Source organism: Ranitomeya variabilis, chromosome 5, assembly GCF_051348905.1.
Source record: "Ranitomeya variabilis isolate aRanVar5 chromosome 5, aRanVar5.hap1, whole genome shotgun sequence".
NCBI classification, from domain to species: Eukaryota; Metazoa; Chordata; class Amphibia; order Anura; family Dendrobatidae; genus Ranitomeya; species Ranitomeya variabilis.
In genome coordinates this window covers 226,050,876-226,078,074 of record NC_135236.1, presented here as the reverse complement: position 1 = coordinate 226,078,074, position 27,199 = coordinate 226,050,876, and the positions used below count along the sequence as shown (strand labels likewise).

The 27,199-nt window shown below is 43.7% G+C and overlaps 1 protein-coding gene across 1 annotated transcript in view; it reads right to left on the bottom strand.

Annotated features, from left to right (window-relative positions):
• Positions 1 to 27,199, bottom strand: part of CHRNA7 (cholinergic receptor nicotinic alpha 7 subunit) — a 510,896-nt gene that overhangs the window by 230,637 nt on the left and 253,060 nt on the right. The window contains exon 3 of the mRNA XM_077263866.1: positions 6,511 to 6,555. Within this exon, the coding sequence (XP_077119981.1) occupies positions 6,511 to 6,555 (45 nt within the window). The remainder of the gene's footprint in view (positions 1 to 6,510; positions 6,556 to 27,199) is intronic.

Here is a 27,199-nt window from a genome sequence, read left to right as displayed (position 1 = left end):
TTTGCCTTTGCTTTCTGATTTGTTTGCCAGGATTAAGGGGGCTAGTTGGTTTACTAAGATTGACCTTCGAGGGGCATATAATCTTGTTCGTATTAAGCAGGGTGACGAATGGAAAACTGCGTTTAATACGCCCGAGGGCCATTTTGAATATCTTGTGATGCCATTCGGACTCTCTAATGCCCCATCTGTGTTTCAGTCCTTCATGCATGATATTTTTTGGAATTATCTTGATAAATTCATGATTGTATATTTGGATGATATTTTGATTTTTTCAGATGATTGGGAGTCTCATGTGAAACATGTCAGGATGGTATTTCAGGTCCTTCGTGATAATGCCTTGTTTGTGAAGGGGTCTAAGTGCCTCTTTGGAGTACAGAAGGTTTCTTTTTTGGGCTTCATTTTTTCTCCATCATCTATAGAAATGGATCCGGTTAAGGTTCAGGCCATTCATGATTGGATCCAGCCCACATCCATGAAGAGCCTTCAGAAATTTTTGGGCTTTGCTAATTTTTATCGCCGTTTCATTGCCAACTTCTCCAGTGTGGTTTAAACCCCTGACCGATTTGACAAGGAAAGGCGCTGATGTAGCTAATTGGTCCTCTGAGGCTGTTTCTGCCTTTCAGGAGCTTAAGCGCCGATTTACTTCTGCCCCTGTGTTGCGTCAGCCGGATGTTTCTCTTCCTTTTCAGGTTGAGGTTGACGCTTCTGAGATTGGGGCAGGGGCCGTTTTGTCTCAGAGGAATTCTGATGGTTCCTTGATGAAACCGTGTGCCTTCTTTTCTCAAAAGTTTTCGCCTGCGGAACGCAATTATGATGTCAGCATTCGTGAGTTGTTGGCTATGAAGTGGGCATTTGAGGAGTGGCGACATTGGCTTGAGGGGGCCAAGCACCGTATTGTGGTCTTGACCGATCATAAGAATCTGATTTACCTCGAGTCTGCCAAACAGCTGAATCCTAGACAGGCCCGATGGTCCCTGTTTTTCTCCCGTTTTGATTTTGTTGTCTCGTATCTTCCGGGTTCTAAGAATGTTAAGGCTGATGCCCTCTCTAGGAGTTTTTTGCCTGATTCCCCTGGGATTCTTGAGCCGGTTGGTATTCTGAAGGAGGGGGTGATTCTTTCTGCCATCTCCCCTGATTTGCGACGGGTTCTTCAGGAGTTTCAGGCTGATAAACCTGATCGCTGTCCAGCGGGGAAACTGTTTGTTCCTGACAGATGGACTAGTAAAGTGATTTCTGAGGTTCACTGTTCTGTGTTGGCTGGCCATCCTGGGATTTTTGGTACCAGAGATTTGGTTAGTAGGTCCTTTTGGTGGCCTTCTTTGTCACGGGATGTGCGTTCTTTTGTGCAGTCCTGTGGGACTTGTGCGCGGGCCAAGCCTTGCTGTTCCCGCGCTAGTGGGTTGCTTTTGCCTTTGCCGGTCCCTGAGAGGCCTTGGACGCATATTTCTATGGATTTTATTTCGGATCTTCCTGTTTCCCAGAGGATGTCTGTTATCTTGGTGGTCTGCGACCGGTTTTCTAAGATGGTTCATTTGGTACCTTTGCCTAAATTGCCTTCCTCTTCTGAGTTGGTTCCGTTGTTTTTTCAGCATGTGGTTCGTTTGCATGGCATTCCGGAGAATATTGTGTCCGATAGAGGTTCCCAGTTTGTTTCTAGGTTTTGGCGGTCCTTTTGTGCTAAGCTGGGCATTGATTTGTCTTTTTCTTCCGCATTTCATCCTCAGACAAACGGCCAAACCGAGCGAACTAACCAGACTTTGGAAACTTATTTGAGATGCTTTGTGTCTGCCGATCAGGATGATTGGGTGGCTTTCTTGCCATTGGCCGAGTTTGCCCTTAATAATCGGGCTAGTTCGGCTACCTTGGTTTCACCATTCTTTTGTAATTCTGGGTTTCATCCTCGTTTTTCTTCGGGGCAGGTTGAGTCTTCTGATTGTCCTGGGGTGGACTCTGTGGTTGACAGGTTGCAGCAGATTTGGGCTCATGTTGTGGACAATTTGGTGTTGTCTCAGGAGGAGGCTCAGTGTTTTGCCAACCATCATCGGCGTGTGGGTTCCCGGCTTCGGGTTGGGGATTTGGTCTGGTTGTCTTCTCGTCATGTTCCTATGAAGGTTTCTTCCCCGAAGTTCAAGCCTCGGTTTATTGGTCCTTATAGGATTTCTGAGATTATCAATCCAGTGTCTTTTTGTTTGGCCCTTCCAGCCTCTTTTTCCATCCATAATGTTTTTCATAGATCTTTGTTGCGGAAATATGTGGTGCCCGTGGTTCCCTCTGTTGATCCTCCTGCCCCAGTGTTGATTGATGGGGAGTTGGAGTATGTTGTGGAGAAGATCTTGGATTCTCGTTTTTCAAGACGGAGGCTTCAGTATCTTGTCAAGTGGAAGGGTTATGGCCAGGAGGATAATTCTTGGGTTGTTGCCTCCGATGTTCATGCTGACGATTTGGTTCGTGCCTTCCATTTGGCTCGTCTGGATCGGCCTGGGGGCTCTGGTGAGGGTTCGGTGACCCCTCCTCAAGGGGGGGGTACTGTTGTGAATTCTGTTGTGGGTTCTGCTCTTGGGCTCCCTCCGGTGGTTATAAGTGGTAGTGCTGCTGTTTGTCCTTCACAGCAGTCATCAGGTGCTTCCACTTTGGACGGGGCTATTTAGTCTGGCTTCACCCTTTAGTGAGTGCCAGTTGTCCATTGTTTTTCTGGAGGATTCACATCTCTGCTTGGTTTCTCCTGCTGGATTGTCCAAATCATCAAAGATAAGTCCTGGCTTTGTTTTTGCAGTCCACATGCGGTGGACTTTATAGTTCAGTGAATTGCTATGTTTTTTCTTGTCCAGCTTTGTCTGTGTAAAGATTTATTCAGCCAAGCTGGAAGCTCTGGAGTCGCAGAGTTACCCTCCATGCCTTTAGTTAGGTGTAGAGATTTTTGTATTCTCTGTGGTGGATTTTTGTGGTATTTTAATACTGACCGCACAGTACTCTGTCCTGTCTTTTCTTTCTAGGTAGCGTGGCCTCCTTTGCTAAATTCTGTTTTCAGTCTGCGTTTGTAATTTCCCTCTCCTCTCACAGTCAATATTTGTGGGGGGCTGTCTTTCCTTTGGGGATTTTCTCTGAGGCAAGATAGTTTTCCTGTTTCTTTCTTTAGGGGTAATTAGTCCTCCGGCTGTGACGAGGTGTCGAGGGAGTGACAGGAACATCCCACGGCTACTTATAGTTGCGGTGTTAAGTTCAGGGTCTGCGGTCAGTATAGAGGCCACCTACTCCAGAGCTCGTCCATGCTGCTCCTAGGCCACCAGATCATAACAGTATGGAGAGACATGGGGGTAGTTTGGGGAGACATAGGGGCAGTGTGGAGAGACATGAGTGCAGTGTGGAGAGACATGAGGGCAGTGTGGAGAGACATTGGGGCACTGTGGAGCGATATGGGGACACAGTGGAGAGACAAGGGGACACAGTAGAAGGACATGGGGACGCTGTGGAGAGACATGGAGGAAGGATGGGAAGACATGGAGGCAGTGTGGAGTGACATGGGGGTAGTGTGGAGAGACATGGCGACAGTGTGGAGTGACATGGGGGTAGTGTGGAGAGACATGGGGCATTGTGCAGAGACATGAGGGCAGTGTGGAAAGACATGGGGCAGTATATAGAGACATGAGGGCACTGTGGAGAGATATGGGGACACAGTGGAGAGACAAGGGGACACTGTGGAGAGACATGGGGATACTGTGGAGAGATGTGGGCAGTATGGAGAGACATGTGGGCAGTATGGAGAGACATATGGGCAGTATGGAGAGACATGGGGCAGGATGGAGATACATGGGGAAGAATGGAGAGAGATGGGGCAGAATGGAGAGAGATGGGGCAGAATGGAGAAACATGGGTGCAGAATGAGGAGACATGGAGGCCAGAAGGGAGAGAAATAGGGGCCAGGTTCAAGGGACATGGGGGCCAGGATAGAGAGACATAGGGGACATGATGGAGAGACATAGGGCCAGGATGGAGAGACATTGGACCAGGAATGAGACATGTTGGGGCCAGAATGGGGTACATATGGGAGCAGGATGTAGGACCTTATTACTGTAGGTGCTAATTATGGGATATTATTACTGCTGTGATATCTTATTTTTGAGGATACTGTTTTCAGTAGAGGGTGGGGAATGTGCTCTAGATAACTGTGTTATTTTCTGCAAAGACGAGTCCCAGCTGGAAAAAGTGATGGTGGTATGTGCTGGATGAAGATGAAGGACTTCAACTAGAGACCTTACCTGTGAGTCACTTTGTTACTTGTACACTGACAGTATACATTGTATATTATATACAGAACTGCTGTGTATAATATCACCAATGATCCCTGTATTACTTTTATACTGACACTATATACAGAGCTCCTGTACAGAAAGTCACTGGTGATCCCTATATTACCTGTACACTGACACTCCTGACACTATACACTGTGTACTATGTACAAAGCTCCTATGTATAATGTCACAGATGATCATTGTATTACCTGTAGACTGACACTATACACTGTATTCTATGTACAGAGCTCTTGTGTATATTGGCACTTATGGTAATATTAGAATTGTGTTTTTTTATTAATGATCAGTATTGTAGTACTCGGTCGCTATGAGGTTGTGATATGTGGTCTGGTCATTGTGTGGCGGTCTTTGTCCCTTGTATGTAGTATTATTCCATCACTATGTGGTGGTGATATGTGATCTGGTCATGGTGTGGCGATATTTGTACCTTGTATGTGGTATTATTCGGTAGCTATGTGGTGGTAATATGTGGTCTGGTCATGGTGTGTCAGTATTTGCCCCTTTTTTATTGTATTATTCTGTCACTATATGGTGGTTATATGTGGTGTGGTCATGGTGTGACAGTTTGTGCCTTGTTATGTGGTTTTATTCAGTCACTATGTGATGGTAATATGTGGTCCAGTCACAGTGTCACAGTATTTGTCCCTTGTATGTGGTATTATTCAGTCACTATGTGGTGGTAATATGTGGTCTGGTCATGGTGTCATAGTATTTGTCCCATGTATGTGGTATTATTGTTAATTTTAAAAAATGAATGCGAGACATTCCCTTAAAGAAATATAAATAAAAATATACCTAAAAAAGTACAGGATATTTTAGCAAATGTTTAATAGGTTAGAGTAGAGTAGGGCCTGGCCAAAAGAGTCTACCTTGTCATGTTGGCAGCTTAAAAAAATCTATTGGCCAAAACAAAAGCTGATGGCTATGTATATGATCTGGTGTTAGATAGGAAATTATGTGTTATTGGTGAGGACGTGGTGTAGAAGACTTTTTCCATGAGCAGACAGTGGGTCTGTGGAAGGACAGAGGGTTGTAAGCGGAGTTGGAGTAAAGCTTGAGTAGAGTCTCAAGGGGGCCAAAAAAATGTTTCAGTATGGGGTCCTGAAAATCCTGGTGGGAGCCCTACACTGGCCTAAAACTTTTACATGTACTGTATATATGTATTGTGTAACTTCAAATTCATGTATGATGTCTATGACTATGCAGAGGTTCTGCTGACACTTAACATGAAACCAGCTACGGCTCCTTTGCCTCAACAAAGAAAATTATTCAATACAGAACATGCACACATTCACTTTTAATTGCATTGAAAAGTTTATTATAGTTCCACACACAAGACATAAAAATTATGTGTGCTAATAGGTTATAATTTGTGAATCAACTCAAAAGATGGAAACCCCATTGGCAAATGATTAGTTTCCAAGTCACCTTCAGATGGGATCGTCTTCTGCTGGATATTGATACCATTATTTTGTCAGACTCTGTATTTGCCAGATTTCACTTTGGTTCTTTGATGGACAAGTATGACCCTTTTGACACATTATGTATGGTATAAGCAAGTAGGTCTTATATGTAAACTCCAAGAGGAGAAAACAATCATCATAACATAGCAATACTTATTTACACCAGCATTAATTGTGCAATGGCTGATGCCAAGAACACCAGTGCCAAGGTCCAGAAAAGATTCTGATGGTAGATAGCCAACAATGATATTGACCTATGCCACTGTATGTACCAACATGTTATTACAGAAAAGGTTACTGTCTTACGGTTTGCTAAATATTCTGAAAACTGGAATGCATTTTAGCAAACATTTTTCTCATCTCCATATAAATTGAATTGCAAAAAACGGCTGCAATGCTTGTAGAATTCTTATTATTAGAAATGTTACAGGGATAGGTTTGTAATAATAGTATGTGTGAGTTTTTATTAATAAAGCTATATACACATGCATATATTTTAAAGTACTACTGATAAAACACAATTTTCCTTACAAACACCAGTCACTGGATACCATTGAGGATATAATAAATTCAATAAGCATTTGTCATTTTTTTTCCTGTCATGAAGTATTTACTCTAACTATTGAGCCAAACTTCATTTTAATATAGAGTCATTGCACATTCAGCTTATAAGATCCAGAAAGACCTCACATCTTTATATTAAATATTGGAATATTGGAAGAAACATAATATCTTACCATTTGTAGCCATATATTCGTTGTTAAAACTTGATTTTTTTCATCCTAAAATGAAAATGAAAATGTGTTTAGAGAGTAACATCCTACTGTTATATTCAATTAATGTTCTATACTTGTGAAGTTATATATTGCTCCCAAGATAGGATTCCTTCATCTTTCTAACAGTTCCAGCTAAGAAAATTTTGAGCTCTGTATTCTAATCCCTTCACAAGTCAGTACTTTATATACAGCTAGATACAGGGACGGACTGTGACTAAAATTCAACCTTGGCATTTAAAAGCACACAGGCCCATTCTGCCTCCATCGCCTTCCTCAGATTGAGGTTGCTATTACTTGAATTACCCTATTCAATGTGTGCATATATATGTGACACCCCTGGCCCCTGAGGGTCCAGTCGCCACAGAGCTACTGCACCTCAGCCAGAGGTGTGGTACTCCGCTCTCGGGTAAGGAGGGGACACTACCCAGGACCCACACACTAGCATCCAACACTAGACCTCTATAGGCCTGGAGGGAACTAGTTAGAGGGTGTGAGTTGAGAGAGTGGAAGTTGTGAGGAGTTGTCATGGAAACTAGAGGGAGGAGTTAGTCAATCAGTGAACAGTGAGAGGCAGAGGGAATTGCAGCAGGGGACTTGAGCAGTGAGGAGCTCGTCCCAGCACCAGAGGACAGAGAGAGAGAACAAGGAAGATAGAGAGAAGCTCCTGACAGAAAGAAGAGAGAGAAGGGGTCCTAGGGGCACGGGTAGTGAGGAATCCATCCTTGGTGCCCGTATTCACGCCGACCATAGTTGGGTGGAGGGACAAGGTCGCAGTAGGGGATCGGTCCCAGTCTAGTGGAGAACTACAAGGCTCAGCTAGCAAACTGGAGGCTGTGGTAATTGTATGTGCCACAGCCACAACCACACATACACTACCGTTCAAAAGTTTAGAGTCACCCAGACAATTTTGTGTTTTCCATGATATCTGACACTTTTATTAATCAAATGAGTAGCCAAATGAATTAAAAATCTAGTCCAGACATTGACAAGGTTAAAAAAAAAGATTTTTATTTGAAATAATAATTTTCTCCTTCAATCTTTGCTTCCGTCATAGAATGCTCCCTTTGCAGCAATTACAGCATTGCAGACCTTTGGCATTCTAGCAGCTAATTTGCTGAGGTAATCTGGAGAAATATGACCCCATGCTTCCAGAAGCACCGCCCATAAGTTGGTTTGGCTTGATGGGCACTTTTTGCGTACCATAAGGTCAAGCTGCTCCCACAACAGCTCAGTGGCATTGAGATTTGGTGACTGCACTGGCCACTCCATTACAGATAGAATACCAGCAGCCTGCTTCTTCCCTAAATAGATTTTGCATAATTTTGATGTGTGCTTTGGGTCATTGTCCTGTTGTAGGATGAAATTGGCCCCAATCAAGCGCTGTCCACAGAGTATGGCATGACATTGCAAAATGGAGTGATAGCCTTCCTTATTCAAAATCCCTTTTACCTTGTTCAAATCTCCCACTTTACCACCACCAAAGCAACCCCAGGCCAGCACATTACCTCCACCATCTTCCAGCATCTTTTCAATTGTTCTGCATCTCACAAATGTTCTTCTGTGTGATCCAAACACCTCCAACTTGGATTGGACTGTCCATAACACTCTTTTCCAATCTTCCTCTGTCCAATGTCTGTGTTCTTTTGCCTATATTAATCTTTTCCTTTTATTAGCCAGTCTCAGATATGGCTTTTTCTTTGCTACTCTGCCCTGAAGGCCAGCATCCCGGAGTCGCCACTTCACTGTAGACGTTGACACTGGCGTTTTGCATGTACTATCCAATGAAGCTGCCAGTTGAGGACCTGTGAGGTGTCGATTTTTCAAACTACAGACTCTAATGTACTGGCAGCACGGTGGATAGCACTGCAGCCTTGCAGCGCTGGAGTCCTGGGCTCAAGCCCCACCAAGGACAACATCTGCAAAGAGTTTGTATGATCTCTCTGTGTTTGCGTGGGTTTCCTCCGGGCACTCCGGTTTCCTCCCACATTCTAAAGACATACTGATAGGGAATTTAGATTGTGTTGTGAGCCCCATTGGGGACAGCGATGATAATGTCTGCAAACTGTAAAGCACTGCGGAATATGTTAGCGCTATATAAAGATTATTATTATTTATTATTGTCTTGTTGCTCAGTTGTGCAGCAGGGCCTCCCACTTCTCTTTCTACTTTGTTAGAGCCTTTTTGTGCTCTCCTCTAAAGGGAGTAGTACACAGCTTTGTAGGAAATCTTCACTTTCTTGGCAATTTCTCGCATGGAATAGCCTTCGTTTATAAGAACAAGAATAGACTGTTGAGTTTCACATGAAAGTTCTTTTTTTCTGGCCATTTTGAGACTTTAATGGAGCCAACAAATATAATGCTCCAGATTCTCAACTAGCTCAAAGGAACGTCAGGTTTATAGCTTCTCTAATCAGCCAAACTGTTTTCAGCTGTGCTAACATAATTGCACAAGAGTTTTCAAGGGTTTTCTAACCATCCATTAGCCCTCTTACACAGTTAGCAAACACAAAGTACCATAAGAACACTGGAGTGATGGTTTTTGGAAATGGGCCTTTATACACCTACACCTATGAAGATATTGCATTACAAACCAGACTTTGCAGCTAGAATAGTCATTTACTACATTAACAATGTATAGAGTGTATTTCTGAATCATTTAATGTTAGCTTCATTGGGGAAAAACTGTGCTTTTCTTTCAAAAATAAGGAAATTTCTAAGTGACCCTAAACTTTTGAATAGTAGTGGCCATATAAGATCAAGGGGACCCAAGGGACATCGCCCAACAAGATCGGAGGCTGCTGGCTTGGGACACTGTGTGTGAAGGCGCTGGGCAGAAGAGGTGGAAGCCAGCACAGTGAGACGGCCAGGGAAGAAACATAAGAAGGGGGTTCTGGCAAAGTGGACCCCAAATTACCTGAGAGCTGGCTGGACCACAGACCCGGAGGACACAGCACTCGGCTGGAGACTGCATATAAGAACTGTGAGTAAAGTGTTGAAACTGCACCCTGCTGTGTCCCCTGAATTATTACTGTGTCACCTGCCCAGCATCACAACATTCTCCAACATTAACTTTAACTCTTTAACTACCCTGGGGCCTAGCTCTACCTGTGGAGAGCTGAAACATCTCTGCTGCGTCACCATCTGCCCAAGTGAGCCTGAACCGCAGCGTCGGCCATTTCCCTATTGCTGAGCACCATGGGTGGCGTCACAAATAAATCCCCTATAAACTTTATTCCCCTTTCATTAATTTTACTGGACACCCAGGGCCACGGACCGGGTCACTGCTGCCATGACCACTCCCTTAAGAACTGTCAGACCCATCCCGAGTACCCCACGGTCCTAGCGGGTGCTTCATATGCATGTAGCGTAGTGGGAGTGTCTTAATATACCATATTTTTTGGATTATAAGACACACTTTTTTCCCCAAAATTTAGAAGGAAAATGGGGGTGGGTCTTATAATCCGAATGTAGCTTACCGAGTGCAGTGGAGCAGGGAGACAGGATGCCGGGTCACTGCTGCAGTAAGCGGGCGATGACTGGAGTGGGGCAATAAAATGTTGTTAGACGAGATGTCCACTCCTGAGATCTCAATCTACACATGCGCCACCTCTGGTGGCCATTGTCACGAAGCCCACCGCGTGGTAATCAATGGGAAAGCTAAACCGCTCACCGCCGACATTTTGTGAATTCCCAGTGCCCACAGCATCAGACCGCCGGGATACTCCATCTTCCCAGCACAGAGCCTGCAGGCTCGCCCCACTCCTGTCACCACTGGCTTCCTGCAACTGTGACTCTGCCTCCTGTGACCTCGGTCCAATGCCACCGCCCACCCTCCAGTAAGCCACAGTAGAATCGAACTATAACGCGCACCACCATTTTATTAATTTTCTTTTCCTATTTTCCTCCTCAAAATTTGGGGTGCAACTTATAGTCCATAAAACACGGTACGCGCCTACCACCCCCGACTCTGGATCCAGCACCAGTCTGCTCCGCTTCTCAATGACCCTTCCACAATTGCAACTAGCCGGGGAAGTCTGTGCGCGAACCAAAAGTGTCTTTTACAATGTAAGTCTAAGGAGCGTCAGAACGAGTCTCCATTGGCTTCCATTGTAAAAGTCAATTCCAGGTAACATGTAGAATTAGCTGGCTAGTCAAAATTGCGGTAACGTCACTGAGCAGAACGGTGTTGAATCCCAGGGAAAGTGGTGATAGACAAGTATTTTAATACAGTAACACTATACGCCATACACATATTTAATATATATATAGCTAAGAGTGTTGCTATAACTAAAACATCTGTACTAAGACTGATATTACCACAATAGAGTAACCATAATGGTAATATTAGTCCTAAATCAGTGCTCTGCAGACCATATCCAGTAGGGAAAATAAGTATTTTGCAAGTGTTCCATCTACAAAGAATGGAATGTCTTCACGAAGTAACGTCACAATGGTCTCGATCCCAGGAGTATGGTGTAGTATGGAATAATGTACTGCAGCCAGACTACTCTAGTCTACATTCCAGGTAGAATAACTGCTTAGCTTTATATTGATTTGGTCATGGTACCAGTGTTAGGGTCATATCTCCAAAGTGTCCCACAATCCATTTTTCAATATGATAATGCCAGGTTGTAACTGGGAGTAATGTTCAATCACCTCACACTCTTGATAGATGCTTGTGAGAATTTTATTGTACAGATACAGATGCAGCAATAACACAATTCAGGTGCAAGGATAGAGAAAATGGTGAGGTGACAAGAACCTTGGATTATAGGCTGCAGGTGCGCCGGACTTCCCCTGGATCCAGGTGTCATTTGCAAACAAAATATCCTTTATACCGTTCAGTGAAGCTTGCCAACAGCAACTATATGAATAAGACCCTGTGAGGGTCGAAACGTTATGTACTTGTCACTTCACCATTTTCTCTATCCCTGCACCTGAATTGTGTTATTGCTGCATCTGTATCTGTACAATAAAATTCTCACAAGCATCTATCAAGAGTGTGCAGTGATTGAACATTACTCTATGATGGGAGATTGCCATCCCACTTCACCAGCACCTCGGAACTCGCAAGGAAAGAGTGCATGCCACACTACCCGGCCAGCTTGTAACTGGGAGTCAGGCACTGCAGTTGCTCCAAGCACAGCCTATTGTAGTAGTCTGAGGTGTCTCCCATGAGCCTACAATTTTTCACCTCCTGGGAGTAAGATTTTTCTGTTCTTTGAGCCAGGTTTAAAAGTTACAGCTGTCTCAGAAAACATGTAAAAGGCAAGCTCTAAAAAAGATGCCAAAAAACATCAAAGGACTAATCAATATTTCCTTTATCCAATGAAGAAAGATTTCATCTTTACAAATTCGGCACGTGCAGATATCCGTATTGTCTGACTGCGTTTCTGCCTCTTTGTCTTCATTCCCTCAGTGTCAGCGAACACTTGGACTTTTTACACCGGAGTTTTTCTCGTAGTCTGGAGGCTACATTCATGATTATAAATATGATTGTTTAATCTTCCTACTATACTGAATTTGTAAAGATTAAACATTTCTTCATTGGATAAAGGAAATACAGTATTGATTAGTCCTTTGATGTTTTTGCCATCTTTTTTCCTTACTGATGTCTATGGTAGTATTTGGGAGCAACTGCATCACTTCATTCATTATCTAGGTGTAGAAGACTGAGAAGTTAAATTTGGTCAATTCATTACTTACAAAGGCAAGCTCTCTGCATTCAGTTGAACTTGCATCTATGAGACAGGTGTACTATTGAAAGTTCAACTGCTGGCACTTCCAGGAGGATGAAGGAACAGTATAGAGGAGAAAAATGTGAGGAAAATGTATGGGGAGGAGTATGATGGGACAGTTTGAGTGATAAAAGTGTGAGGGAACAGTATGGGGTGGAATGTGAAGGGTTGGTATGGGACCAAAATGTAAAGGGACAATATGGATGGAGAACACTATGAGGGGACAGTATGGCAGAGTGAATGTGAGGGGACAGAATGGAGGGAAAGTATAAGGGAACAGTAGAGGGAGAAAAGTTTGAGTGGACAGTATAGTAAAGTATGAGGGAACAGTATGGGGACAGAAGTGTAAGGGGGAGAAAGTGTGAGGAGACAGTATATGGGGGAGCATGTGAGGGGACAGTATGGGACCAAAGTGTGAGGGAAGAGTATAGGTAGAAAACTGTGGAGACAACATGGAATATTGGCGGTAATGTAGTACACACTATAGGGGGAAAGTTTGATGTAACAGTATGAGAGGAAATGTTAGGGCTGGGGACATTATTGGAGGGAAAGTGTGAGGGTACAGTATTGTGAAAAAGTGTGAAGGGGCACAGTATAAAGACATGGATGTGTGGGAGACAGTGTGGGAGGACAGTATGAGGACACAGCAAGCGAGGACAGTATGGAGTGTGAGAAGAAAGCACAATAAAGAGACTGGCCATTATAGGAGGATACAGTGTGAGGGGACAGTATGAACAGGAGACCCAATATAAAATGGTAGCAGCATGGTGGGGTAACGTTAAGATAGGGACAATGTGGCAGTTACAGCTGTTCAAGGCAGACAGTGTGACAGTTTTGACTAATCATGGCTGACAGTGCAGCCATTATAGCTAAAAAAATGTTAACAGTGTGGTAATTATAGCTTATAAAGGCAGACCATTTTGGTTACAGTTTAAAAAGGCAGACAGTGAAGAGGCAATATTTTATAACAGAGGACAGTGTGGAGATCATGTACCATAAGAGGGCAGTGTGGCAGTTATATTTTGTACAGACAGTTTAGTGAGGTGTACCGTAATTAATTATTTAGGGGCACAGCTTAGTGAAGATATTTTTATTCAGGTGCATTATAATGACAATGTTATTTTTAAGGCCACCATGTGGTGCAGAGTAGAGAAATAGAAAACATGTAAGTCTGTAGAGACGAGCTATGGAGGACTTGAAATTTCATCATGGCATCTGGAGAAGATGGAGAAGAAAAGAGAGCTACTCCAATCAAATAAGATGTCACCTAAAGATGTCACATTTTTCCCCCCCATACTATCCCTCCACACTCCACCTCATAGTGTTCCCTCACAGTTTTTTCTCCCAGACTGTCCCCTCACATTCCCCCATTCAGTCCCTTCATACTTTTTTCCTCTATACTCTCCCCTCACACTACCAGAAGTCAAAGCTTCAACTGTACACGAACCTGATGCAGTCTGACGATGACTGTTAACAAGAACTCCCAGTATCTCCTTACCATTGTTAAAGAAAATCTATCAATAGAAGAAACCCTCCTAGTTCATCTACATGGGCATGTAAATTTCTAAGGTAGCCCCTTCACCTTGATGAGTTGTGTAAGGCCAGAGTCACACTACCATATAACACAGCCGAGTGCTATGCGATAAATATCGCATAGCACTCTGCCCAGTGTTATACTATGGGGCAGATCACATCTGTGATTATTTTCTCATGCCTATTCGGCATGAGAGAACAATCGATTGGCAGCGAGACTCGGCTCACTCGCACTCACACAAGTGTAGTGCAATATACTCGCACCCATACAAGTCCCTAGTGTAGTGCAATATATGCCGACACTGACAGAAGAGATGGAAACATTACTTTCTCTGTCTCATTCGAAGCTGTGCACCGATCCTGCCGTGCGAGAGGATCGGAGCACAGTATCATGACACTCGGATCCCGTTCACAGCAGAGCAGGAGCCAAGGGTCATTAGCATATCGCATCCAATGCTCTAGCATCGGATGCCATACACTGGTGTGACTCTGACCTAAAGAACACATTTCCTGTACTTGCAGAAAGTAAATCCAGGTGTTGCTGTCCACCCAATAGAGGTCAGTGGGAAGCCTCATAGTAATTCAGGAATTATTTGAAGTCTCAGAATGATAATTTTTGCAGTTTTTACTAAATATTACATCTTGTTGCAAATTTTGTGAAGGTGCCCATGAAAGCAAGAAATCAATGTTTTTGGTGATATATGCACAATATGCTAGATGTCTAAGTTTAGTAAATAAATGCATGTGTAATAATACACACTTTATAAAAAGATAAGGCTCTATATGCATATCCCATGGCACTGGTGTCTTTGAGGTGGTTGTTCTTTATCCCTTCCCGAGGACTCTTACATAGTTTCATTCTGTAGCGAGTAGAGGATAATTTGAAAAAAAAATTTGTTCAACCATTAATCTCACAGTGACCCAGAGTAAGGCCTTCTTCACACGTCCCTTTTTTATGTTTGTATGCGGTCTGTTTAAGGACACACGCACACACATTGAATTTAATGATGTGCACATATCTGGTTTTTCACATAGGCCATTTGTCCATGTCAAAAACCCACAGACATGTACTTTTTCTCACGGACCACAGACGAAATGTGTACACTGATGACACATGGATGGTACGTGTCATCAGTGTGACACTTACCGGAATGAAAAGCTCTGGCTGAATGCTCCGGTGCCTGGAAAAAAAACAGTACAGTTATCGCTGTTTCCAAACACAGGAGCTGAATTAAATTCATCATTGTTGCCTGGTCTCCCAGCGATCATCGAGACCAGGTGACGCTGATGAGACTTGTAGTCAGCACCTGCCGTGTAGCATGTATTAAATAAATACTTAAAAACAAAAAAGTCAAGGGGTTCCCAGTCTAATAATGTCAGCTCATAGATGTTTGCCCAGGCTTTACATCACCCCCCCCCCAAAAAAAAATACATTGGGTCACCCCCTATATTTACTAACCAGCAAAGACAAAACAGACAGCTACGGGCCGATATTAATAGCCTAAGAAGGGGCAGGGCTAGACTGGCTATCTAGCAGTTATGGCAAATGCCAAATGGGCCTGTCCAGCCATGGGCTGCATTACCTGCTATTAACAATTGTCTGTGAGGATTCTTCGGTGCCGGGAGCCACCGTTCATGTGACCACAGGTATGCGATTTGAATTCAAGCAGTCACGTGCTGGCTAGACTTGCATGGCCTCACTCAATACCCATGAATTTAGCAAAGCAGAGTACATTTAGTAGGAATGTGGCAGGAGGTATGTAAATCACATACTTGTGGTTATATGACATCTGCTCCCAACGACAGCATCAGAGAATCCTGACAGTGTGCGCTGTGAGGAGTCACAAGTTTGAAGTCATGTAGAATTTAACCCCAAGACTGGAGAACCCTTTTAACAATCAGTATGGTTGTATTACCACTATTGCATATGCTGGTGATATTTTGTTATGGTTTGTTCGTATTTGTCTGTTATTATTATTCAATGTTATATAGCGGTATTACTAGAATTATTGTATATCATTATTTCCTACTGGCAGGGTAATATTAGTAATAGTTATCCCCATCTGAGGCTCAGGGATGGGAACAGTATTGGCCTGTGTGCTTTAAAATGCTAGGGCCGAATTTTAGTCCCAGTCCGTACCTGGGAAGGGGCCATGGATATTGGCCCCCCTTGAAGACTAAAAATATAAGCCCTCAGCAGCCCCAGAAATGGCACATCCATTAAATGCATCAAATCTGGCACTTAGCCTCTGCTCTTCTCACCTTCCCTGGTGCTGTGGCAAGTGAGGCAATAGTTATGGGGTTGATGTCAGCTGTTTTATGTTTGCTGACATCAAGCACAGGGGTTAGTAATGAAGAGGTGTTTATCAGCCAATGGATGCACCATTTCTGGGGGTAGCTGAGGGCTGATGGTCTTAGTCTGGGAGGAGGGGCAATATCCATGGCCCCTTACTATGCTATTAATATCAGCCCGTAGCTGTTTGTTTAGCATTTGCTGGTTAGTAAATAAAAGCGGACCCCACATCATTTTTTGTGGGTCCCCCTATAATAACCAGTAAAGGCTAAGCAAACAGCTGTCAGCTGATATTAATAGCCTGGGAACCTTTATGGCTATTGGCCTCCTCCCAGAATATTAACATTAGCCCCAAGCTGTCGGTTTTCCCTCAGCTGATTATCAAACTTAAGGGGGAACCATTGCATTTTTTTATTATTTAAACTATAAATACAAGTACAGAAAAATAAACACTCAAAGCATGGGTTTGAAATCACACTGACATATTTCTATCTATATATCTATCGTCCATCATGTTCCTCATCACTATCCATCTCTATCTTTGAACATATTTAATGCATTAAACACTTTAATTTCTATACTGCATTTTCATTACATATGTGTCACACTGACAGGAAACTGACAGCACACAGGCACAGACAGCACACGGACACATGGATGTCACACGGATGTCACATATATACACACCAATATCTACGGACCACGGATCTTACCAGTACTGGTTGTGCAGTGCAGGAATCACCAGGGCATGTGAACAGAGCCTTAGGCAAAAATTGCCAATTTCCACATTTCAGGGGAAATTCTTAGTTCCAAATATAACTGAGAATAAGTCCATAGATCCACGTTCCAGTTTCAGGTATTTAGTATTTACAATATATGATATTTTCTCTTTTAAAAATGTAGGCATCTTGTGAACTAGTTTATTAAATCAACCACCAATAAATGGTAGGGTAGACTTCCATAGTTTATCTGCTCTTATAGTAAAGAATCTTCATCGGTGATGATAATTAAACCTTTTTTACTGTAGATATAGAGAATGCATTCTTGTGGTGGTTACAGACCTAATTTTCTAAAGATCTTTAAACAAAGTCCTCTAAAGTTTTATACATGGTAATGTCTGTGTTTACAAGGCTACAACGGGGATGTCCCACCTATAATACACGACTACTGCAGGCAATCAATGGCATCAGCTTTCTCATGCTGTCTTGGCATTAGTGCCAGTGACCACTTGCAGCAGTCGCATGTTGTAGCTAAAACTCTGCTGCAACCCTGTAAATATAAGCTGGAGACTACCAATGTAGAGATGGCAGTGGAGTAGCACTGGATTCAGCAGGGAAATACAGTGGCATGTAAAAGTTCGGGCACCCCTGGTCAAAGCTACTATTATTGTGAACAGTTCATCAAATTGAAGATAAAATGATCTTTAAAAGGCAAAGATGACTCATTTCCTTTGTATTTTAGGCACATATATATATATATATATATATATGTTAGGGGTCAAGTTCCCATCTCTGCACAGGGGGAATCTCGGGCCATCTCCACTGCGGTCTCCTATTCTTCTCCTGCCGCAGTGGAGTCTGCTCAGCGGAGATGTCAGTCCCAGAGTCTCGCTCAGTCTGACTCTGTACAGAGAGTTGTTGCTGCTTTTCCTGCTTCTGCCATTGGAGTCAGTGCTGGGCAGCAGCGAGCAGACGCTTCTGGGACTAAGTCCTGCTTTTCTCGTTCTGAGCATGCCCGGAGTAAGATCTCTCAGTGGAGATCGAGGGTCACATGATCAGACACTGCAGCTAAGGTCCTGTAGGTGCTCACTCTCTGTGGCAGCCTCTCATTGGTCCTTCTTGGAAGGTCCTGTACGTCTGCAACTATTTAAAGCTTGCATGGCCATGCGCTAGTATTGCTTTTATTTATGTACTTTGCGCCAGTGTGGTCTTGTATGAGTGTGTTCAGGGACCTGGCTGAAATAAGCCCCTAGAATGCTGGCACCTCCAGTGAGGAGTTTGTATGCTTGTGTGTTCAGGGACCTGGCCGAAATAAGTCCCTAGAATGCTGGCACCTCCGGCGAGGAGTTTTCGTGTGCATGCAAGACCACTGACTGTTCTTGTTTAGACAGTTAGCCTGTGCCTCTGTGGAGTCTAACAGGGCGCAGTGCTTCGAGTTCACGGCTGCTCTGTGAAGTAACACCGCCATTTAGTTCCGCTATTTGCTAGCAGCAGGTTCTCCTGCACGGTGGACCCCGGGCTGCGACTGTATCTATCCTAATAAAATATATACATTCATTACGTGCGTTCCGCTAGCCCTAACATATATATATATATATATATATATATATATATACAGTGGGTACGAAAAGTATTCAGACCCCTTTAAATGTTTCACTCTTTGTTTCATTGCAGCCATTTGATACATTCAAAAAAGTTCATCTTTTCGCATTAATGTACACTCTACATCCCATCTTGACTTAAAAAAAAACAAATGTAGAAATTTTTGTAAATTTAATAAAAAAGAAAAACTGAAGACAAGACACCTTTCACAGTAGCATACAGTATCTGTCATGAAAACAAAGAATCAGCATGTTGAAATAAAACATGCCTAATTGATGGATTCATTCAACAATAAGATATTGTATAAAAGCTCTTTTATATTTTGCCCTTACAGCTTTTATAATGGTTTCTTGAACTAATGATCTGTTCAGCGGATCATTTTGGGATAAGAGACTATACCAGATGCTGCATAAACATTAAAGCAGGCGTCATTCACAAACTTATGACGAAATTTTACTTTCTACGGTATTTTCATTTATATTTTTTCTATTCACTACTTCTCTTTTTTATCTAGAAATGAAAGTGAAGTAAGAAAATAAAAGATTGCCTACTATTAAATTTGTTGATCCACCTTTGTATCTCCTCTCTGTGAACATTGAAGAGCTACTTATGGCTGAAAGCATTACAGATTGTGTATTCTATTTCCTAACCAGTGTGGGAAGAAGGGACATCAATAACATCAATTCTGAGCATAAAATGACTCTTATTTCAGAATAAAAAAAATAGTCCTTTACCTTGGCCATTCACAAATAAAGTGGATTTCAAATGGATGAATGGAGCTTTTGTAACTGCAGATAAAATGTTGATGTTCTGCTAACACCATGGACACTGAAGAGCAATATATTATATCTGATTTCCTGTGTGCAAAGGATGTAGAAAACATAATTTTTCTGAAGGACATCAATAACACAACCATCCAAAACACCCATATGTACACCATTTTAAACTTCCACTTAATGAACATTTCTTTATAAAATCATCAGCCAATAAATGTTCTTCAATTGTTCTATCTTATTAAATTGCTAAATCTTGCTGGTTATGTTTGCTTTATTTAGCTAAGAGAAAGGTCTTCACAAGATCTATAATCTTCCTATGATCAGTGTCACGGTTCTACCCCTCAGTGTGTCTGAGATGCAGTTACTGACAGCACGGCCGGCCGACCAATCTGGTATTGGGGTGTGTTAAAGCTGTCAGTACTTTGATTGACAGCTTGGCCATCCAATCTGGTACAGAAGCATGCTGAGCTGTCAGTATGCTGATTGACAGCTTGACTAAACAATCTGAGACTGGGAGGCATCGGGTGTCTCCAAGTATTCATTATTCCAGGTGATTGCCATGCTACTTAACTGAGCTGTTTTTCCCAGACCTCTGCCAGACGTACATTTAGCTTCTGAGGTTTTTGCTCCGGAGCCTTGAGTTCTGTATGCTTGATCTTTTATTTTATTTATCCTTTGGAACTCACCACCTAAGCACATCTAGTTGTATCATATGATTGAAACCTTCAGACAAACTGAAACCTTATCTCTTTAGGAAAGCTTACTGTCACAACTTCTCTGGCGCTAACACATAGCTTGTCCTATTCCCAGGGACATTTCTGAAGGTGAAGATGCCGAGGCAGCCACCCTTGCCTTATCTCCTGAATAAGTTATCAACCATTTTAACCCCCTCTTATTCCTGAAGTCTCGCGAGACTTTGGCAGCATCTTCAATAGTGGACGGTGACCTGCTCCACTGCACAGGCACCAGTTTGTCAGAGTCAGGGGGAGAAAACATACCTCCCTGACTCAACAGAGGTATGGCGGGAAATTTATGAAAGTCATTATTTCAGTGTTCCTATGGATAATAAACATAAGAGCCACCTTCACAGAATGCAGCCTTAGGGCTCCTGAAGGTGGCTCTTTTACTTTAATAGGCCCTGGGGAAGTGACAGTTTCCCTTTAATGCCTTACTCTGGTCACTGATGGCAAACAATTTATATCATAGGAGAAATTGTTATATAATGTTCCTCTTATGGAAACTGAAGACATTGAATGAAAAATGTATGTTATTTCAGGAAGATGTAAAAGTTATCAAGCTCTTGTAGTTACCATGTGTGGCTTCGTAGGAGAGATAGATGCAGCAAAATCATCTTCTGTTTTCAGCAAATCCTATTGTAAATTTTTTGCCTACTTGATTCTACCTAATTAAAGTTAAATGCCTGTCTCCTGTGGGGTTGATTTTTAATGAGACTAGAGAGAGAGAGACATTTTAATTCATAATTAGCACAGAGTTGGCAGGCAGAATGTATGTGTGGTGCTGTGCTGTCCTCTGTCATTGTTGTTTGCCACTCACTAATTGTCTTTGCGTATTCCACGACATTTACTGTGATCACTCTAAATAGAAATTGTGCCTAAGACATCCACTGAGCGTGTGTAACGGTTAGAAAATAACTGATTATATTGCTGGAGCAACTCTCTATTTCACGAACAAAGCAAATACATAGCCATAAGGCTGAGGCTACACAGAGGAGTTTTCACGTCATTGTGTTGGCGAAGCTTTGGCTCTTTATACAGGATAATGCAATCTAAGTGACTTTTTCAGAATGATTTAGGTAGGAGATAGATAACAATGACATGGATCTTGGAGAAGTAATTAAAAGACAATTTGTAACAACTAATACCTTTGTAAAAAAAATAACACTTACATATAGCTATTACATAGATGATTTCAACATATGTGTAATGCTGCTGCAGTGCAGTATAGCTCAACCTACACCAGGAGATGCTAGTGAGGGAAGAGAGGCTGCACACAGAGCGTAACACCACTGAGCATCAGCACAAGCGCCACCAAGTTGTGAAAGAGTGGTCAGAGGAGCCGAGTCAGAAACCGTCAAGACAAGAAGTACCAGAGGTCACAGCAATACACGTGGTCAAATATAAGCAAGAAGGCAGAGCCAGATGGGAGCAGATATAACCGAGACGAGAGATAGTAAAACAGGTCAGAAGCCAAATCGGTTCACATACCAAGGGTTCCAAGAGCGGGGAGCGAACACTAAATCAAAGCATGAAGGAAGGAAAGGGAAGTCACAGGAACAGAGTACAGGGGCAGGGGACAAACACGGTATCAAGGGGTTAGCTGCTCTAGCCTGGAATCATGAACTATCACTGACACAGGTCTGCAGGCACAGCAGACTGAAATAGCCACACCAAAGCCAAAACGAGGCAGAGAAGGTTAACCCCAGCATTACCAGACCAGGGAGAGAATAACATGAAACACACCCCGGCCTGAATCATGACAATATGTTATTTATTTAGCACTTTTAGTTTGTAACATATTGAACTCAATTCATTATTGCATTTGTGACTAATTTTTGGTGTTTGCTTTGCATTCTATCTTGGGGTATAAGTTGGTACGTGGCAAAAGAATTTATTTGGTGGATTGGAAGGGTTTTGGCCCAGAGGACAGGTCCTAGGAGCCTGCTGAGCACATTCAAGCTCCGCAGCTCATTACTGCCTTCGAGCGTAGCGAGGTCCAAGGAAAAGGGCCCTAGGAGGGGGGTAATGTTAGGTCTCGAGTTCCCGCCGCTGCACAGGGGGAACCTCGAGCCACCTCCGCTGTGGTCTCCCATTCTTCTCCAGCCGCAGTGGAACCTGCTCAGCGGAGACGTCGGTCCCAGTGTCTGGCTCAGGCAGATACTGTGCACTTGGTTACTGCTGCCCTTCCAGGCTCAGCCATTGTAGACAGTACTGACTAGCGTCGAGCCAATGCTTCTGGGACTAAGTCCTGCTTTTCTCCTTCTGAGCATGCCCAAGGGAAGACGACCTCTCATTGGATGTCGGGGGTCACATGCTCAGGTCTTGTTGCAGCTCCTATTGGTCCACTAGGAAGGTCCTGAAGAAGCTACAACTATTAAAGGTTTGCATGGCCGCACGGCCATGCGCTAGTATCAATTGTGTTTGGCTGTTGCCACTCAGTCATTTGTGGAGAGTCTGTTTAGCTCTGGGGCTGTACCCTCAGGCAGGCAGCTAGCATCAGTGAGGACAATTAGCCTTGGCTTAGCATCTTGTTCCTTCATGTGTGTGGTTAGCACAGAAGAGTTCCAGAGCAAGCACAACCCTAGTTAGGGTAATAGTTTTCTGTGTACAACACGTCTCTGTGAAGAAACAGAGGTTGCTTACATTTCACATGGAGTGAGGTTAACCCACATGTGAGCTCAGTGTCCATCTGCCATTACTTAGCAGCAGGTATCTCTGCACAGTGGACCCCGGGCTGTGAACATACCTGATATCTATCTCTCATTACTTGGTGCATTCCGCTAGCCCTAAAGGCCCCGTCTCACATAGCGAGATCGCTAGCGAGATCGCTGCTGAGTCACAAGTTTTGTGACGCAACAGCGACCTCCATAGCGATCTCGCTATGTGTGACACGTACCAGCAATCAGGCCCCTGCTGCGAGATCGCTGGTCGTGTCAGAATGGCCTGGACCTTTTTTTGGTCGTTGAGGCCCCGCTGACATCGCTGAATCGGTGTGTGTGACACCGATCCAGCGATGTCTTCACTGGTAACCAGGGTAAACATCGGGTTACTAAGCGCAGGGCCGCGCTTAGTAACCCGATGTTTACCCTGGTTACCAAAAAAAACAAACAGTACATACTCGCCTTTCGGTGTCCCTTGCCGTCTGCTTCCTGCTCTCACTGACTCCCGGCCGTACAGTGAGAAGTGAGAGCACAGCAGTGACGTCACCGCTGCGCTCTGCTCTCACTGTACGGCGGCTCAGTCAGAGCAGGAAGCAGACGGCAAGGGACCTGGACACCGAAAGGCGAGTATGTAGTGTTTGTTTTTTTTTGGTAACCAGGGTAAACATCGGGTTACTAAGCGCGGCCCTGCGCTTAGTAACCCGATGTTTACCCTGGTTACCCGGGTGCTGCAGGGGGACTTCGGCATCGTTGAAGACAGTTTCAACGATGCCGAAGTCGTTCCCCTGATCGTTGGTCGCTGGGGAGAGCGGTCTGTGTGACAGCTCCCCAGCGACCACACAGCGACTTACCAACGATCACGGCCAGGTCATATCGCTGGTCGTGATCGTTGGTAAATCGCTTAGTGAGACGGGGCCTTAACAGAGTCTTTCAGCATGATAATGATCACAAACACACCGCCAGGGCAACGAAGGAGTGGCTTCATAAGAAGCATATGAAGGTCCTGGAGTGGCCTAGCCAGTCCCCAGATCTCAACCCCATAGAAAACCTTGAGAGGGAGTTGAAAGTCCATGTTGCCCATCGACAGGCTCAAAACCTCACTGCTCTAGAGGAGATCTGCACAGAGGAATGAGCCAACATATGACCAACAGTGTGTGCCAACCTTGTGAAGACTTACAGAAAACGTTTGACCTCTGTCATTGCCAAAAAAGGATATATAACAAAATATTGAGATTAACTTTTATTAATGACCAAATGCTTATTTTCCACCATAATTTGAAAAATAAATCTTGCCTAATCAGACAAGGAGATTTTCTGGATTTGTTTTCTCAATTTTGACTCTCATAGTTGTGGTCTACCTATGATGTCAATTACAGGCCTCTCTCACCTTTTTAAGTGGGAGAACTTGCACAATTGGTGGCTGACTAAATACTTCTTTTCCGCACTGTACATGGAGAAGGCAAAAATATAAAGCTAATAACTGGAGTTTGCAACAAGCTCGAGCAACAAATTAAAAAGGCAGCAAATAATAATAGGGTCCATATTATGGGGGATTTTAACTATTTTTCATTTATTTTGCATTTTGTAAATTGAAAATAAAAGTTTAAAATACATTTTTTAAATAGTCTTGCTTTGGAACTTTGCAGCATTGTTTCCACATCTGTCTTAAATTTTTGAACAGTACTGCATATGCTTCCTATTCTGCAAGGAATACCATGATTTGAGAAAAATAAATTTAAAAAAGTGCTCAGTACTAGGGTTGAGTGACTTTTACTTTTTTGGGGTCGAGTCGGGTTTTGCGAAACCCGACTATCTCAAAAGTCGAGTCGAGTGCAATCGGCCGATTATCGCGAAAAGTCGGGGATCGACCGAAACACGAAACCCAATGCAAGTCAATGGGGAAGCATAGTCGGCAGTGAGTGGGGGCCAGGAAAATACCTACAGTGCCCATTTTAATGGCAAAAACATCCATTCTTGTTTCTGAAGCTTGTCAATCTTAATTAACTTTATAATAATAGTTAGGCATTGGAAATTGGGGGTCATTTGGCTAAAGTTGTGGGTGGTAGGGCTGGTTCAAGTTTTTAGTGGGCCCAGGAAACGTGGACTACGTCATGGCGGTGGAGCAGTGAGAGGTAAGTATTTCACGTTTGCAAGTGCTGTGATCCTGAGCAAGCAGGGGGGGCCACTCGTTTGCATTGGCACTGGCACAGGGCCCCTCAAAGTACAGCGGTGTGTTTGCACGGCGGGGACGCCTCCCACCGGCAGCGACACTTCTGCGTACTCTGAGGGGCCCTGTGCCTGTGACATCGCCAACGAGTATGTCCCCCCACCTGATGAAGGAACCTGCACTTTCATCTGCACCTTCCTCTTTGTCCCTGTGTAAGGTGGTATAGTATGCGGGAAGGGGAACCTGACTTTCAGCAGGGTCAGATTGTGGCTGTGTAGCGTGCAAGGGGAATGTAGTGGTCTGGGTCAATGTACCACAAGACTCATCTAGCACTGGCTGGGCAATGGGCAGGATGAGGAGGAAACACAGATATAGGCCCAAATTATAAAGTGGGCTAAATGCAGTTCAAAATTGGTAACAGGACTAACCAGGCGGCATTGGTTTGTTCAGTGGAGTAGAAAACCCAGGAGCGGCAGACACCATTTTAAGGGCCCAACCACACTAGTAGGCCCAATGCAGTTTAATATTACAAATCTAGCCCGAAAGCCTGAAGATTGAAGCTCTGGAAAATAACACAAGACAACACCAAGGTGCGGCAGACACCATTACTAGGCCCAACCAAAATAGTAGGCCAACTGCAGTGTTATATAAACAACAACTTAATGAGAGCCTGAAGATTGAACCTCAGCTCTGTTCAGTGGAGAACAGAAAGCAGCGGCAGAAACCATTAGTAGGCCCCAACCACACTAGTAGGCCAACTGCAGTGTTATATTAACAACAACTACTTAATGAGAGCCTGAAGATTGAAGCTCAAAAAAACCAAACAGGAGAAAACCCAGGAGCAGCAGACACCGTTAGTAGGGCCCAACCAGACAGTAGGCCAAATGCAGTTAAATATCTGATACTATAGGCCGAAAGCCTGAAGACTGAAGCTCAGCTTTGTACAGTGAAGGACAACACAAGGGAGTGGCAGACACCGTTAGTAGGCCCCAACCACACATATTAACAACAACTACTTAATGAGAGCCTGAAGATTGAAGCTCAGCTTTGTGCAGTGGAGGACAACACCAGGGAGCGGCAGACACCGTTAGTAGGCCCCAACCGAAATAGTAGGCCAACTGCACTGTTATCTTAACAACAACTACTTAATGAGAGCCTGAAGATTGAGGGTATGTGCACACGTCCGGATTTCTTGCAGAAATTTCCTGAAGAAAACCGGAAATTTTCTGCAAGAAATCCGCATTTTTTTTTCGCGTTTTTTTAGCATTCTGCAAGCGTAATTAGCTTGCAGAATGCTAAAGTTTTCCAAGCGATCTGTAGCATCGCTTGGAAAACTGACTGACAGGTTGGTCACACTTGCCAAACATACTGTTTGACAAGTGTGACCAACTTTTTACTATAGATGCTGCTTTTGCAGCATCTATAGTAAAAGATAGAATGTTTAAAAATAATAAAAAAAATTAAAAAAAATGCTTATACTCACCCGCAGACAGCTGATCTCCTCATCGGCGTCCGTTCCGTATAGATGGTGTGTGCGCGCAGGACCTTCCATGACGTCGCGGTCACGTGAGCGGTCACTGACCGCTCACGACCAATCACAAGACAGTGACGTCATCACAGGTCCTTCACCGCACACCAGCTACAGGAACCGAAGCGGCAGCATGCAGCTGAGAGGCGGGAAGACATCGAAGGTGAGTATAGGACTATTTTTTATTTTAATTCTTATTTTTTGACCACTTATATGGTGCCCAGTCCGTGGAGGAGAGTCTCCTCTCCTCCACCCTGGGTACCAACCGCACATAATCTGCTTACTTCCCGCATGGTGTGCACAGCCCCGTGCGGGAAGTAAGCAGATCAATGGACTCCTAGGTGTGCGGAATCCCCTGCAATTCTGCATTTTAATGAACATGTTGCTTTTTTTTCCGCGATGCGATTTTTTCGCGGAAAAAAAGGCTACATTTGCACAAAAAATGCGGAATACACTGAAAATAATGGGAGGCATATGTTAGCTTTTTTCGCGTTTTTTCGCGTTTTTATCACGTTTTTATAGCGAAAAAACACGAAAAAAACGTGAAAAATACTGAACGTGTGCACATGGCCTGAATCTCAGCTCTGCTCAGTGGAGAACAGAAAGCAGCGGCAGACACCGTTAGTAGGCCCTAACCACACTAGTAGGCCAACTGCAGTGTTATATTAACAACAACTACTTAATGAGAGCCTGAAGATTGAACCTCAGCTCTGTTCAGTGGAGAACAGAAAGCAGCGGCAGACACCGTTAGTAGGCCCCAACCACACTAGTAGGCCAACTGCAGTGTTATATTAACAACAACTACTTAATGAGAGCCTGAAGATTAAACCTCAGCTCTGTTCAGTGGAGAACAGAAAGCAGCGGCAGACACCATTAGTAGGCCCCAACCACACTAGTA